The sequence below is a fragment of the Sipha flava genome, unplaced genomic scaffold, assembly GCF_003268045.1.
Source record: "Sipha flava isolate LNK unplaced genomic scaffold, YSA_version1 254_pilon_pilon, whole genome shotgun sequence".
NCBI lineage: Eukaryota > Metazoa > Arthropoda > Insecta > Hemiptera > Aphididae > Sipha > Sipha flava.
The window spans coordinates 125291-141224 of NW_020272907.1; the positions used below are offsets into that span (position 1 = coordinate 125291).

At 25.7% G+C, this 15934-nt stretch overlaps 2 protein-coding genes across 2 annotated transcripts; one reads left to right on the top strand and one right to left on the bottom strand.

Moving 5' to 3' along the window:
* Positions 1-1733: 1733 nt before the first annotated feature.
* LOC112684647 (protein dj-1beta-like) lies at positions 1734-7582 on the bottom strand. The gene is made up of 6 exons (XM_025556264.1): positions 7434-7582; positions 7146-7332; positions 5787-5942; positions 5144-5213; positions 4864-4983; positions 1734-1910 (listed from the first exon to the last, which is right to left on the bottom strand). Exons 2-6 carry the CDS (start codon positions 7233-7235, stop codon positions 1789-1791), a joined length of 558 nt encoding a protein of 185 aa, XP_025412049.1. The 5' UTR covers positions 7236-7332; positions 7434-7582; the 3' UTR covers positions 1734-1788.
* A 376-nt stretch (positions 7583-7958) lies between these two features.
* Positions 7959-15453, top strand: LOC112684646 (phosphoglycerate kinase). Its single transcript, XM_025556262.1, has 7 exons — positions 7959-8169; positions 9799-10002; positions 10376-10720; positions 11507-11645; positions 13807-14063; positions 14194-14393; positions 15381-15453. Exons 1-7 carry the CDS (start codon positions 8108-8110, stop codon positions 15419-15421), a joined length of 1248 nt encoding a protein of 415 aa, XP_025412047.1. The 5' UTR covers positions 7959-8107; the 3' UTR covers positions 15422-15453.
* Positions 15454-15934: the final 481 nt, after the last annotated feature.

A 15934-nucleotide genomic window follows, 5' to 3' on the forward strand; every position in this document is an offset into this window, starting at 1 on the left:
ATTTGCAATTATTTGCAATTAATTCGCTAAATATTGACGTCGGTTTGGAACGGATCGGACAAATTGGGAGGGCTGAATGAAGTTAGCCCCCCCCCAAACCTATTTTTTGATTTGTGACTTTTCACTTGATTTGCAAATTCTAAAAATGAATTTGCAATTATTTGCAATTAATTTGCTAAATATTGGCGATGGTCTGAAGAGAATCGGTCAAAGTGGGGGGGCTAACTTCATGACCATCCATTGACCTCGGTTGACGTTGAATGCAGCTACGAGTCGACTTCGAAACCTAACCGCCGTACATTAAAATTTAAAAATCTCTAAATGTACGTTGTAGCCAATTGTTTCGAAAAAAACAACAATGAAGATGAATAATTATTAATTAGTAATTAAAAATTAATGTAAAATACCGATTTTTGTTTTAAATATTTCCCGTTTTTTAATACATATTTTGGCAAAAATAAGAACATAAGTATTTAAATATTTTAACTTTTTTATTACATAAAAATCCGCGCCTTAGCGGTAACATACGTTTCGTTTTCGAACCACACGATCGTCTGCGTTCGAAAATGGACGTTCGTTAGTCGAACGCGTACACGTAGGGCTTAAATTTGCAAGAAGTAAAACGCCGACGGACTACATGATCCCTGTAATCTCGTCGGCGGTGTGTTTCGCCAGACAGATTTGTTCAGTTTTTTTTTCGTGAAGTCAATTTTTTTGGACATTCCAGTACTCGTATGGCATGTTTTTATATTATGCGTAACTCACGTAAAAACATTTTCCTTCGGTATGGATATTATTGTTTGTATCGTAGAAGCGTCAACGTATGTGATTTTAAAAACAAGATTATAGGCCTGCAAGTTATTAAATCTCGTGAAAGGCGGCAGGGTCTCAAATTTGACGGGGCCCTAGACAGGTGCCCCTTCATGTATGATAAATATTTAATACCAGTTAGTTATTGTTTGTAGTATACTGTTTTTGGGAACTATCGGTCGACCGTCAACGGGACGTAATAGTCGGTAAGTACCTGTAAAGGTAACCAAAAAAATATTTATTTTTTTTTTCAAAAGTATTTTATGGGCGATTCAGAAAGACAAGTTGATCAGCGTTGTGCAAACAACATTTCGGTGAAAAAACCAATTGTGGAACAACTCCAAACTTTTTTTCATAAACATAACGAATTGGTTAAATTATTCACGATCGCTTTGGACCGATTGCCATCTGATTGTCACAAAATTGTCATCAAAACTGATGAGACGCCCGTAGGACAACACGCAAGACGTTTTAATGCGCCAACTATTGACGAAATATTTTTTTTTTATTAATTAAACCAATTCGAATTCAATATTCATAATTAAGACAGGACAACGTTTGTCGGGTCAACTAGTTTTATTTTAATTCTTGCACCATGGTTTATGAGAAACCGCCAGATCCACAATGACACTGGAATACCTTTAATAAATATCTGTAATAAAAACCAATTAAAAATTTTCCACGCCAAGTTTAAAGACTCAGATGAAGCCCGTCACTACCAACTAGAAAGCAAAACCCAAAATAGACGACTACGACCACCCCAAGATATCCTCTTAACGGATACTGAGGAACTCTCATCAAAGATAAACAATAAATTTATAAATTTATCATTTTAATAATTCTTTATAAATGTAAAAACAAACCAATTTGATTGTAATTGTAATTGAAAAATCACATAGTGTGCTGAGACATTTTAAACATAATAAATGAAAAAAAAAAAATTTAATTATTGTTAGACTTTATAATAGAAGTGATGTTTTAAAGAGGATAAAGAATTGCTTTAGCAACTTTGACTTTTTCTTCATTTCCAAGTAATACTTCAACAAGGCTTAATCCAAATTCAACAGCTGTAGCAGGTCCACGACTGGTCACCAGATTTCCTTAAACAAACAAAAGAAACACATTAAAGATTCATATATTTTTAAATGTATTAACTACAAATATAATATTTATTTATTTATTATAAATGAGTCAAACCCTTTGAAAGTAATAGAACAGTAAATATTAACTTAACAAAAAAATATTAAATAGTTTATTTCACGAGTTAATAATTAATTACTTTTAATATTATAATGATTCTGTATATATAATATACTTAATATATATATATATTTTTTTAACTGGTTAACTGCAATAAGTACTATTTTAGGTACATGGTTAATTTGACATTCAAGCTAACATGAAAAATTCCCCAGGTTAGTAATATATCCAAAAATAATGTAGCAGATAATCAGTTGAAAAAATGTTAATTTTGTGGATTAAAAAATGGATTTAAGTTGATTTAAGACCTAAAAGCCCCATGTATGTTACAGGTATACATGTTACACATATGGCTCCAGGTATGCTACCTAGAACATTTAACTTATAATTTTAACAATATCTTTAATGAAATTTTTATGTTCATAATATTAAACATTCAATATAGATTTTTCAAGAAATAAAGAATAAGTGATAATTAGATATTAAAGTCATTAAAAAAAAAAAAAAAAAATGTAACATTAATAACAGCTCAATAAGACAATATTGTGTTTGAACATACTAACTTACAAAATATTAACTAATCAATTTTTATCTAAATATCATCAGAAAAAGTTAATTCATATTAGTGGTTAAACTAACTCTCTTTCTAATTTCATTTTTTATTTTTTTCGTAATGGTTTCAAAGCATATTAAATGTTTGGAGGCATCTTCACATAAAGATTTACATAATTTTCAGTAACTAATAGTATGATATACTTTTACCATACAGGCTACTACAATTGTTTCAATTTCAACAAAACAAAATATGATTGTGATAAAATAAGCGATAAATGAAATTACAACATTTAATTCATAATATAAAATCAAATGCATTAAAAAAAGATATAAAAAGTAATGTTCAGTTGAAAGTTCAAAAATAACATCTAAAAAATGAAAAGAACACTTTTTTCAAAATAGTTCAAATTAAAATGTATCAAGATATTGACAAAATTGTAATAAGTGTCCATTAAACATTAATAGGTTATTAAAAATTTTAATTTATAATCTAAATGAGTATAAATAAAAATATATATTAATATAAAAATCAAAATATAAATTAAAATAAAGTTAAGTTATTAAGTTGATTAATAGCTGACATTTTCTAATCTAAAATCAATTAATCTATTTTTTAAAATAATATTAAAGCTCATCTCATTATTTTTATAATAAAGCTTAATGTTTAGTGAATAATTATTGTAATTAATTATTAATTAAGCCTAATGAAAATTTACTTTAGTGATACTGTTCAATGTTTAACATGACATCTAAATGGTGTTGAATTAAAATGAATGGTTATAAAACTAATAACTCTTTAATAACTTTTAATTTAATAAATGTAATGGTGCCAAAACTTGATAAGATCATATTTAAATACTTTGTAAATTGATAAACAAGTACCTATAAATATTACATCATAATTCTATATATTTTAAAATAAAAATAAATGAACTAATATTTTTGCTGGTTTGTGAATTGGATTACCAGAAAATAACTTGGATATATTTATTAGTCATAGAATTATTCTTATCTCAAACAAAAAATCAATTTTTATGTATAATTTGTGGTGATATAGGTAATGATATAGGTAGTGATATAGGTATAATGAAAATGTCTGACAAACTACAACTATCAGTTATTTTTTATGACATAAGTATCTATTATGAGAAGAAATCTTATATTTGTATAAATTGAACAGATAAGAATTGTAATTAATAACTAATCCTTATACTTAATACTTATCAAATTGGTATATGATTTGGAATTATATATACGTGGCTAAGCAGAAATGTATTACAGACAACCGATGCAGAATTTCTTGACGAAGTACCAGATACAATGATGACATTAAGAGAAATAGCGAAGAAACATTCTCAATTTGGAGGGCAGGGTTATCAAAAATGTTTTTGCAAAACATCTTGCAAAACAAATAGATGCGCTTGTCGGAAAAACAATGTACTGTATAGCTCAAGATGCCACGAAAAAACCACATGTAACAATAAATAAATACCTTAATATTATTAATAAATAATAATGTTACATTTTATACATTTATGTTATATATTTGTACTGTTATTATCAATAACCTTTGAAATAAAATAATTAAAATGGTTTTTACCATAAAATGATTGTAGTTCTTAAAAGGCCTAACTGAAATTAGTATGTATGCAATGAGCCTAAAAAACAGCAGGCTGTTTGAAAAAATAGTAAGTAATTCTTAAAAGGCCTCACAGCTGTTAGTCTGTATGCAATGAACCTGAAAAACAGCAGGCTGTTTGGAAAAATAATAATTAGTTCGTAAACGGGCTACCCCATTGCAAAGAGCCTAGTTTTTTTGCAAAAAAACTAATTTTCCATATGACCTACGACATATATATAAATAACTTTCAGTATTTTTTATCAAGAATAAGAATGTAAAATAATAAAATATAAGTAGTAGTTTATTTTATTAGGCAAAACTGATATTAACTAGGGTTTCTTGAAATGTGAATTAAATCACAACTATAAGAAAATCAAAAAAAAAAAGTTAAAATGCTTGACTTTGATATAAAAATTAATTATTTTGGATTTGATTAATTAATATAGTTGTTAACCAATTTACAGATAAAATAATTAGAGTATTATATAAATATTATATTAAGATCAAGTCAATTCTCAATATACATAAAAGACATTTTAGCAGGATTTGTTGCTCAAATATTAAAATAGAATATTTTATATTATTTTAATATGTTTTGCTAAAAATTATGATTATTAAGGTCAAATAATACTGTTATAGGTATTATTAAATGCATACTAAAAATATTAATATTTTACCATCAACAACAGTAGTATCTTCTTTGTATTGGTAAGATCCTTCAATATCATTCTTCACAGAAGGGTAAGACGTCAAAGATTTTCCTTTGGCAATTCCATGTTTGAATAATACAAAAGGTGCTGCAAATAATTTTTTTTTTTTTTACAATAAATTTCCATTTAAACATTATTTTGAGAATAACCAAAGCATCAAAGAATTATATTAATATGCAAACTTAATATATTTGTAACCAATATCTAATATTTACTAAGTAAAAAAAGGTATGTAAAAGAATTTTACCAGCACATATAGCAGCAATAATTTTTCCAGCTTTTTCATGTTTACACAAAATCTCTCCAATTACACTTGCCTGAAAAATTTAAGTAATATTAATTTTAAAACATTTTTAATAGACATTATCCATATATTGATAAAACTTATTTTTAATCAACAATACTTGTTAGTCTTATTTTTAACTCAATTATTAACTTTCCAAAATGTGTAAATATTTTATGATTTACAACAACTAAAAAAGAAATATGCATAAGCTATATATAATAATTGTAGTAATATATGATATATGTAATGTTATAGATTGAATTAATTAGGAATATTATAAGTAGATTGTATAATAGTTGAAATAACCTTGTTATAGATTAATCACATTACACGATTAATCTAAGAATATGAATTGTATTGATATTGTTAATTAACCTAAGTATAAAAGGGGAACCGATATGTTACTCGAGGCCTCACTTTTGACTTGCATCTTCTAAAGACTAAAATAATTCGTGAGTGGAGAACTGCAGTCTAAAACTTTCCACGTGTAAAAAATAATTAAAGTATTATTTAGTAATTCAAATTTTCATTGTTTTATTTTATTTAATTGATCTAGTTAACTTATTTTACGGGCTTACTACACAATTGTAAAATTGTAACTTACTGCAGCCAAAGTTTTGTATGATGGACCACCAGGTATAACAACAGCATCATATGTAATGTCTTTTACTTCTCCTAACTTGGCATCAGTTTTAATAAAGATATTGGATTTAGTCTTCACATACTCACAATCAGCTAAATCAGCAATGGTAACAATTACCTTAAATATAAAAATGCATAAATAACTAATTGAAATAAAGATTTTTATTCTTATTTTATTATTTTATGATATATTAATATTTTATTATTTTTATATTATATTTAAAGGTATTAGGTTCAACTACATATGTCATAATTTGTCAATTCAAAATGAATAAATAAAAATGTAATAAAGTAACCCGAATGAAAAATAACTCTAAAATAAAATGTTTGTTATTAAATAGTTATTTACTATGGAATAATATCAATAATTTTAATCCTAAATAATATACTATTATTAAGTTTAATATTATTATTTTACTTATTTTTAGGTTAAATATATTTGTGCATATACACTAAACATAAAATATTATAATATAATGGAAATATTTTTAAAGTGATCAAATCAATCATGTGTTGTAAAAAACATACAGCAGAAAATATATTGTTGGTACATTGTACTAATACATAAAATATAATTTAGGTAAGACATAATTGTTTGTTAAATTATGAATTTTACATTATGTATGAATATAATTTATTTATTTGTTATATATTTATAATATTCTTTTAATACAAGAGTACAATAATTTGTAATTCAAAGGTAGTAAATAGACATAAAATGTATCATTTTATATACAAAACATAAAAAAAATCTTATCTTTTGCAGAAATAGATTTCAACTAATTAAATTTAAATGTTTTATTGTTAAACTTTATATTTAATTAAGGATCTTGGATACTATGCATCTTAGTTTTAAGAAATAAATTATAGATTATTTTTGAACTCGTTAATTAATGTTACTAACGAATGAATAATAATCATTTTATCCAAATTAATTACTCTTAAAATAACCTTTATTTAACTGGTCATAACTTTTGGTTAGCTTTGATGCTGGAAAAGCAATTTATATCTAATAACCAACTTGAATTGTAAAAACATAGTAAAATTATTATTTTCAAACATGTAAGCAAATTTATTTATTACATTTTTAAAAAAATATTTGGGTTTATTAAAATATTTATGTACGATTGTTAATATTTTGCATTTAAATTAACACATAAAAGACAAAAAAAAATATATATATATATATGTATGTATTTATATATTTTTTAAATTTGTTATTTTGTGTAATATGAGCTAATGATTAAATTTTGGAATTTAAAAATTGATGATCTCGAATAAATCAGATCATAAGCATTTGTACGTAAAGAAAAAATTTTACATTAGCACGACGAAGTATGTCCACAGGAGCGACCAATTCGAGTTCTTCACTGCCTTCTGCCACAATAAACAAAGCTGTCTTTTGAGCCATTTCCGAACGTGCAGTCGTAACGAAGTTTCTCAAATGGAAATCGTTCTGTCGGACGTTGGACGTAGGAAACTTGACGTTTTTAAGACTTCCTATTGAGCTGTTATTAAAGCAATACGATTTAACAAATGTTAGCAGTTTAAGGGACATTAGAAAGAAATATGATTCGTCGGATGCGCACAAGGAATCAAATTCACTTACCAGCAAAGATGGTCGGCAGATGTGTATAATCTGTGTTCAAGTTGTAAAGTTACGTTCGTATGTGTATATAATATGATCTATAACCTTGCTCGTCTGCAGATAAGAGATAACATGAAAAAACACGAATGGATCTTTGTAAGAAAAAATCGTTTGTGTCCGTATATAATATTGCCTACATTTAGCCCCTTTTTTGTAGCTATCAAAATGTGTTAACATTGATAAAACGATAACATACCGTGTTCGGGATCACGACGTGCGATCGATGTTTCAACGTGCCAATATCGACGATCACATGCGTAGGAAAACCCGAAATGGTTTTCCGTTCGGTTCCGGAAAAGTTTCATTTCGACGTTTTGAACTGCGACGCAAATCGTAGAATATTTTACCGCCAAAACGTTTTGCATCAGAGTGGAAAAATAATAAATGAATTCACAGCAATCGATGTTTGTCAGGCACCGGATAGGTATCGATCGATGTCCGTCACCGGTTAGTCAAGGGCGAATGATAAGGAATTATCGATTTCCATACTCTCTGCTCGTCTTCGACAACTTCCGACGTTCCGCCTTCATTTCTGTTGTTGTGCCTGAACCTTACCGACCGGCTCGTCCCGTCGACTATTCAATTCTTTTTTTACTTAACGTCAGTCAGAACATTTCTATTTCTAAACACAAACCATGGCATTGAACAAACTCAGTATCAAAAGTTTGGAAGTCGCTAACAAGCGAGTATTGATCAGGTAAGGAATATTCGTGTATTACATTATAACTGTATATTCGACGTGTTTCTCGATGTCGCAAACAAGTTCACAATTATCAGAGGTCAATCGTTCTATCGCACATGCCTATCCATGTGATGAGCGATTGTTATTCATATTGTGTTGCGATTATTTCGCATTTAATTTATATCTAACGTTTTTCAGTGCCGTTTTCATGAATCGTCAATAGCTCAATCGTTTTCATTATAAGAATGAATATAATTACATTTTTCAATGGGTTCAAACCCGAACATGATCTATATAAATTATATTTTCCATTAATATCCCTCTGCCTCGTTAAAGAATATTACAAATAAATGTAATAAAGTACTTATGCCTATTACAGAGGTGTTCAAACTTTTTTATTTCGCAGAATCTTTGTGTTTTCTTAATACTATTAATGACAAAAAATATATAGTTCCATCCTATTCAATATTTGTAAATTTATTAATTTATTATATACCAAAAATATACCATTAAATAATGTATATAATTTTTTATGGTTTCCTTTATTGCAATCATCTTTGTATATGTACTTATATAGTATATGAATTTTATTTGCTGGTTTTTTGACACAGCTCTCTTCATTAACTATTTTAATCCACAGTTTGAATACCTCTGGCCTAATGAGTCACTTATATGTACATAAGTTATTTCAATGTCAAATAATGTAGGAAAAATGTGTATTATATAAAATAAAATATAATACAAATGATAACTAACCTGAACTATTTATTTTTAGTTTGATATATACTGGATTTTATTATTTTATGTTTTAAAAATAGTTAATATACTTTGAGTTCATAATATCAGTAATACTTTCCATATGTTAATATATTTAATATTAATCGTTATTCAATATTCATAAATTAATTTAGATATCAATTTTATTATTTTAAATGTTTAGAATTATTATAATATTATGTTTAACCAATTATATGAATGATTTCTGTAATGTTGATTTTGGCTCTAATTTTATTTTAAATACTTAGACAATTTAAGTGTTAATTTAGTATTTATAAATTAAGAAGAGTTATTCAGTACCTAAATAATTATGTTTTGTCTAACATTGATATTTTTAATTTTAACAAAACTTAATTTTCATTTAATTATGTATACCAATTGTTAATATTTTAAAATTAAATTGTTTTAAATATTTTGAGCTTATATGTTATATATTGACAAATTTGATTTTAATTATTACAGGCCAGTTATATTATTAAAAATTATGATTATTTGTTTTGTATTTTATCTAATATATAGTTATTGACTTTATGTAGGTAATACCTATTTACCTGACCTCATTATTAATTTTAGTTTAAATTTACTTGTTCTCAGAAAGAGTACTGAATATTCATTAGCATCTGAAAGTGTTCTAAAATTAGCTTAATGATAAGTGTTTATTATCATAAATAAAACCAAGTATAAAAATATACTTAATAAATAATAAGGTTGCATACAATTATTTTGGTTGATCAAAATTGATAGTTAGATTGATAATTGATAATAAATTGATAATTATACCATTAATATATCTATGGTTTTGATAAATTACTATATTCAATAAACATTTTGATACATAATAAGTAAAATTATTTTTTATTATTTTAGGGTTGATTTTAATGTACCGCTGAAAGATGGAAAAATTACTAACAATCAACGTATTGTTGCTGCATTAGACACCATAAATTATGCCATTGAAAAAGGTGCTAAATCTTTGGTCCTTATGTCTCATCTTGGACGTCCAGATGGTTTACCTAACCCAAAGTACTCCATGAAGCCAGTTGCTGAGGAACTTAAGAAACTCCTTAATAAGTAAAATAATAATTTACTATTCTATAATGTTACATTTTTGTGTTTCAATGTTAAATATTATAATTTCATATATATAAGACAACTTTATTTATTATTAGAGCATAAACTAAAAATAAAAGTTTATAAAAATAAACACATAGTTTTTTAGTTGATGTTCAAGACTTTTAGTATAATATTTGTTTTTCATATCAATCCATGTTGAATTAATGTTCTTTAAAAATCTGTATTTCCCTTAATCCTTTTAGAAATGTTTCCTCAACCTCTATTTTGCAAAAATATTTTAATGAAATAACAAAAATAGGAACAATAAATAAGTAAATGTTCAACTACTTAGTAATTGTTCATAAATAACTGACAATTTAAAATATTTTAGGGATGTTACATTTTTACCTGACTGTGTTGGCCCTGAAGTTGAAAAAGCTTGTGCAGATCCTGCTCCTGGTACAATATTCCTTTTAGAGAATCTTCGATTCCACATCGAAGAAGAAGGAAAGGGTGTAAATGCAGCTGGTGAAAAAGTAAAGGCTGACAAAGAAGATGTAAAAAAATTCAGAGAATCATTGAAGAAGTTGGGAGATGTATATGTCAATGATGCTTTTGGCACTGCTCATAGAGCTCACAGTTCTATGATGGGAGATGGTTTTGAAAAGCGTGCTGCTGGCTTCTTGTTAAACAAAGAACTTACATATTTTGCTAAAGCTTTGGATAATCCTGAAAGGTATTGTATTAACCATTTCTTCTTAATATTCTGTTGTAAATTGTTGTTCACAGATATTTATGTTTATAATAATAATTATGCCATCTAGGAAAGTACATTTTTCATTAAATCTGAAATATTAACAGTTTTCATAACTTTCAAGAACATTCAATCATATTATTAATTATATCAAAACTATATTTAATGTTATTAGTTACATAAGTCGATAGCGTTTTTTTTTTTTTTTTAAATGTTGAATAACTTAGATGATCAAAAAAATTAGTTATCCTTTCATCAAATTATTTCTCGATTATGTGTAATAGATGAATTGCTATTTATACATTTATACAGTACTTATATTGATTTTGATTAATGATAATTGTTCTGAGTAATCTGAGCAATAACAATTTGATGAAAACTGTAATTTTAGTTGTATGTTTTAATAACAATAACAAGTTAATAACAATAACAAGCAAAATGTTTTAACAATTTTCATAAATTTAAATACATTTTTATTAGTATTCTTAGTCATAATTGTTTTATTTTAAAATAATTTTGAACATTGTAATAATTAAAATTGTTAAATAAACAAAATAATTTTATTAATTTAAATTAAATCTATGATGTCCAAATCATAAAAATTGTAGCATTTTTATATTATTACATTCTTATCAACTTAACTTTTCTTTTCCAATGAGAGAGAAATCAAATTTAAATTAAAAATCCTATAACTACCTTTAACATTTTAAATTTAAATATATTTTTATGTTATGTATACACAATTAATGTATATTTATTTAATTTTAGGCCTTTCTTAGCAATTTTGGGTGGAGCTAAAGTTGCTGATAAGATTCAACTTATTGAAAATCTTCTAGACAAAGTCGATGAGATGATTATTGGTGGTGGTATGGCATATACATTCCTAAAAGAATCAAAAGGCATGAAAGTAAGTCTAATGAATAATCTTAATAACATGTTAAAAATGAATCATGTATTGAATTTTTGAAAGTCTTGTAATAATGACAAAAAGTTTGTTTAAAATTAAATTTTTTAAAAGCCATATTTTGGTTATTGGTATATTTCCCATATATTATCAGTATAGAAAGTAACAAATAGATTTACCTTCTGAGGGGGGGGGGAGTAATTAAATTTTTTCTTTAATTCAGGCTCAAAATGTACAGGTAAAATTTTTAGTAATATTTAAATCAGATGAATCCTTAATATTTGTCGTTTTTTTTTTTTTTTAATCTAATGCCGGTTAAAATGGACTTTTGTGTAGTTATTTTTTAACACATATCTGTGTTTTGAAAGTTTTGCTTGTGTCTTATTTGATTTTTCACTCAGTATGAACCAGGGCTTAAATCAAAACAATATATTTATTGTTTACTGTTATGGGACATTTAAACATTATTCAATTAAAGCGTTTAAACGTTGAAAAATTTTCCGTATGCCATTATTGACAGTTAAAACGCTATGAACAATTTAACATTTTGCATTATTTAAATTAGTGTAAAATTTGAAACGTTTTCAAATGTAGTATTTAGCAATCAATACTATGTAAAATAACATTACATATTTTAAATATTATATTATATATATTTAACCAGTGGTGTATTGGTAAATATATTTGTGGGTATACGCACTAAAAAAATATGGATATTAATCCTAATATAAATTTTCTCGATACGTTTGAAAAAATTTAATTAATCCTTTGTAACTACATGTTTATAACTATAAAATATAACACCACAAGATATATATTTGCAGCGCATTATAAATTGCATGATGCAGATTTAAGAACCATGGGCTGAAAGTTCACATTCCATACTATTTTATTCAATGTTATTCACTACAGTTATCAAAATATATTAAGTACAGCGTAGGTTCATTGTAGTCATCAACAGCTAAATATTTCAATCAATTTCATGGTTCATAACAATTTTTTCTAATGAACTATTAAATTATTATTAGTTTTTTTAGTTTTCGAGTTATTTTAAAAGTGTATACCCATAAAATAATTTTTTACATTAGGTATTCGCCGAAAATCGAAAATCTGCTAATGTGTATACGCCATATACCCGTGTATACGTACCAATACACCCCTGTCTTTAACGATATTTTCTTTTTGTAATTCTCATAACTCATAATTATAAATAAAGCAATCATATTTGTTGTATAACAACAATAAAATTCACATACCACTTAAAATATGTATTTACTGTCAATTTATAACTTTTGTATAGTGTATTAATACTAATGTTTCACCGGTGTTTACCGAAATTATTTTTGATGAGGCAAGCCATACGGGTTCCGCGCCAACAATATTCAATGTATTTTCAGAAAGCATAATTATAAATTATAATTGTTTATAATTGTTTGGTGTCCTGGTATGGACACTAAGTATCGTTATAAAATGATCCACATTAAAAAAAATTTGAAATATGATCGATTCTTTAAATACGGATTCAGAGGGGGGTGTTCGCCCCTCCTAAAATACGCCCTTGGAAAGTAAGTGAAATAAAAAAATCAAAATTTTAAATCATCTGTTTCCTATAAAAAAAAATTTTATTCAAATGTTTATAAATAGTTAAATGTATTGTGTACTTAGGTGTTTAATAAAAAGTGAATTGCTATTTTTGGATCATATGATATTATAATGCAACTTTTTTTTATCAAATAATAGAAACCTGTATAATATTGACTTTAATATAAGTTATAGTTACAGTACAATACACAAAAATAATTTGTGACAAGATTGAAAGAACTAGTAAAAAATAATTACATAACTAACATACTCTACATGTCATATAGAACTGTATTGTTATAAACAATATTTGCTGTAATTTATTTGGAAAATAAAGTTTAGAGACTATGTAAAATAACAGTTTAAAAAATTAATTTATTATTCAGTTTGATTACTAAATAAACAATAATTTTCAGTAAGTAGTTAAAATAAAAAACGATTATAGTGTTGATTGTACAATTTACACACTGTATGTTGATAACAAATTTCATTATCGCTTAACTTTTAACAAACATAGATTTAAATTTAATTTTGTACTTAACTTTCAGACTCTATATTCAAACAATTTAATTATTTATTTTAGATTGGTGACTCTCTTTATGATGAAGCTGGAGCAAAAATAGTTAGCAAATTATTAGAAAAAGCAAAAGCTCGCAATGTTAAAATTCATTTGCCAGTTGATTTTGTTACTGCTGATAAATTTGATGAAAACGCTAATACTGGTTCTGCAACTGTTGAACAAGGAATTCCTGATGGATGGATGGGTTTGGACTGTGGGCCAGAATCCCAAAAATTGTTTGCTGAACCTATTGCTCGTTCTAAAGTTATTGTATGGAATGGGTAAGATTGTTTTGCTTTTTATGAAACATTTGTATATCTGTTGAATTTAAGTCAAAAATGCTATATATGAATTTATTAAAATTAAGAAAAATAAATGCAAGTTTATATAAACTAATTTGTTTGATATTAGGCCTGCCGGAGTATTTGAGTTTGATAAATTTGCTTATGGTACAAAAGCATTGATGGACGCTGTTGTATGTGCAACTAAAAATGGAACTGTAACTATAATTGGTGGAGGTGATACTGCAACTTGTGCTGCCAAATGGGGCACGGAAAGTCAAATCAGTCATGTTAGCACTGGAGGTGGTGCAAGTCTTGAATTACTTGAAGGTGAGTATTTAAATTTTAAATATACCTATACCAAATAAAATTATTGAATTTAGAATCCGAACCATAACTTATTCAAATAGTATCTGTGCGAATAGTTAACTGATTAGTTAACTAATTCACATTGGGTTTTTGATAAATTTTAATGCTTAATCTGTTAAATACACTGTTTATACAAACATTAACATTTTTTTAAAGTCTATAAAAATAATGTTAAATTCTTAGATAAAATGTATCAATTGTGTTTTTTTTTAAAAAAAAAAAAAAAAGAATTACGTTTAATTTACAATTGATGTCATTTTAAAATAATATTTTTTTCAATTAAATAATTTTTATTTCACTTGTATATATGACACAAGTTTAAGAAATTTAATGGTGTTAAACATTTAAATTGTATTACACATGTATAAATCTAAAAGTGTGATCCTCACTGCTCGTGATTTGGTATAGTGTGGTATATTATATGGTTTGTGAGATTGGTGGGTCTTGGCATGGTGCAGCACAACTTTGATGATTTTGGGTATTTGTGTCCTGCATCAATGTAAAATGTACTTTGTACTTTTTAATTTTAGAATGTTACTCCATGCCATACCACAATATGAATTAACACAGATTTTAGATTTTTATCATAATCGTCCATTTTTTATATATATATATATAAAGTAATGTAATAAATATGTTAACAAGAAAATGTATTTTAACTAAAACATTGAAAAAAAACAAAAAATACAACCAACGTCTATACTCAGATAAAATAGGATTACTATAAACAATTTTAATTTAAATCAAAACAATGTAAATTGGAGTGGCATTTTATAGAAATGAACTCCATGTTTCAAGTTGCATCATGCACTGTGAGATTGCATTTTATACAGTATATTTAGAAAACATCACAATTACTTTTATGATAATATATTTATACATGTTTGTAAATTTTATTTTATCTAATTATAATTAAAAAATGATTTATCTATTTTATTTTTTTTTTAGGAAAAGTTTTACCAGGAGTTGCAGCTTTAACTGATGCATAAACAATTAAAATATAGTGTATGTCAAATATTTATATTGTGTTTTATTTATCCTTATTTGTTTTATTTTTTATAAACATCTAGTCGTCAAATTGTTTTACAATAATTCTTTGTATTAGTCAAATTTTTGTTTTAAAAATCATAGATTGCATGTTTCTTTTCAAAAATAATAAATTTAAACTTTACATACCTGTTCCTTTCAGTCCTTAAAAGTATATTAGTTAGACTCTTATGACAATAAACTAGTATGTAAGAAATTAATGCATAATATATTAATTTATTAGAAATTTTTTGGTCAGATTATTTGAATTGGCTGACCAGTCTTGAAACTTATTGATTATTTACTTATCAAATATGTAAGACAGAAGAAAAGTTTTATTTCAATGGTTGATTGAATTATGGAAAAAATTAACAGAGTATATTTTAGTATGCAAAAACCATCATCTAGTATTAAAATTAATCATATAAAAACATATATAAAATTGTATGATTTTTTTATCTCAGGAAAATGTTAAA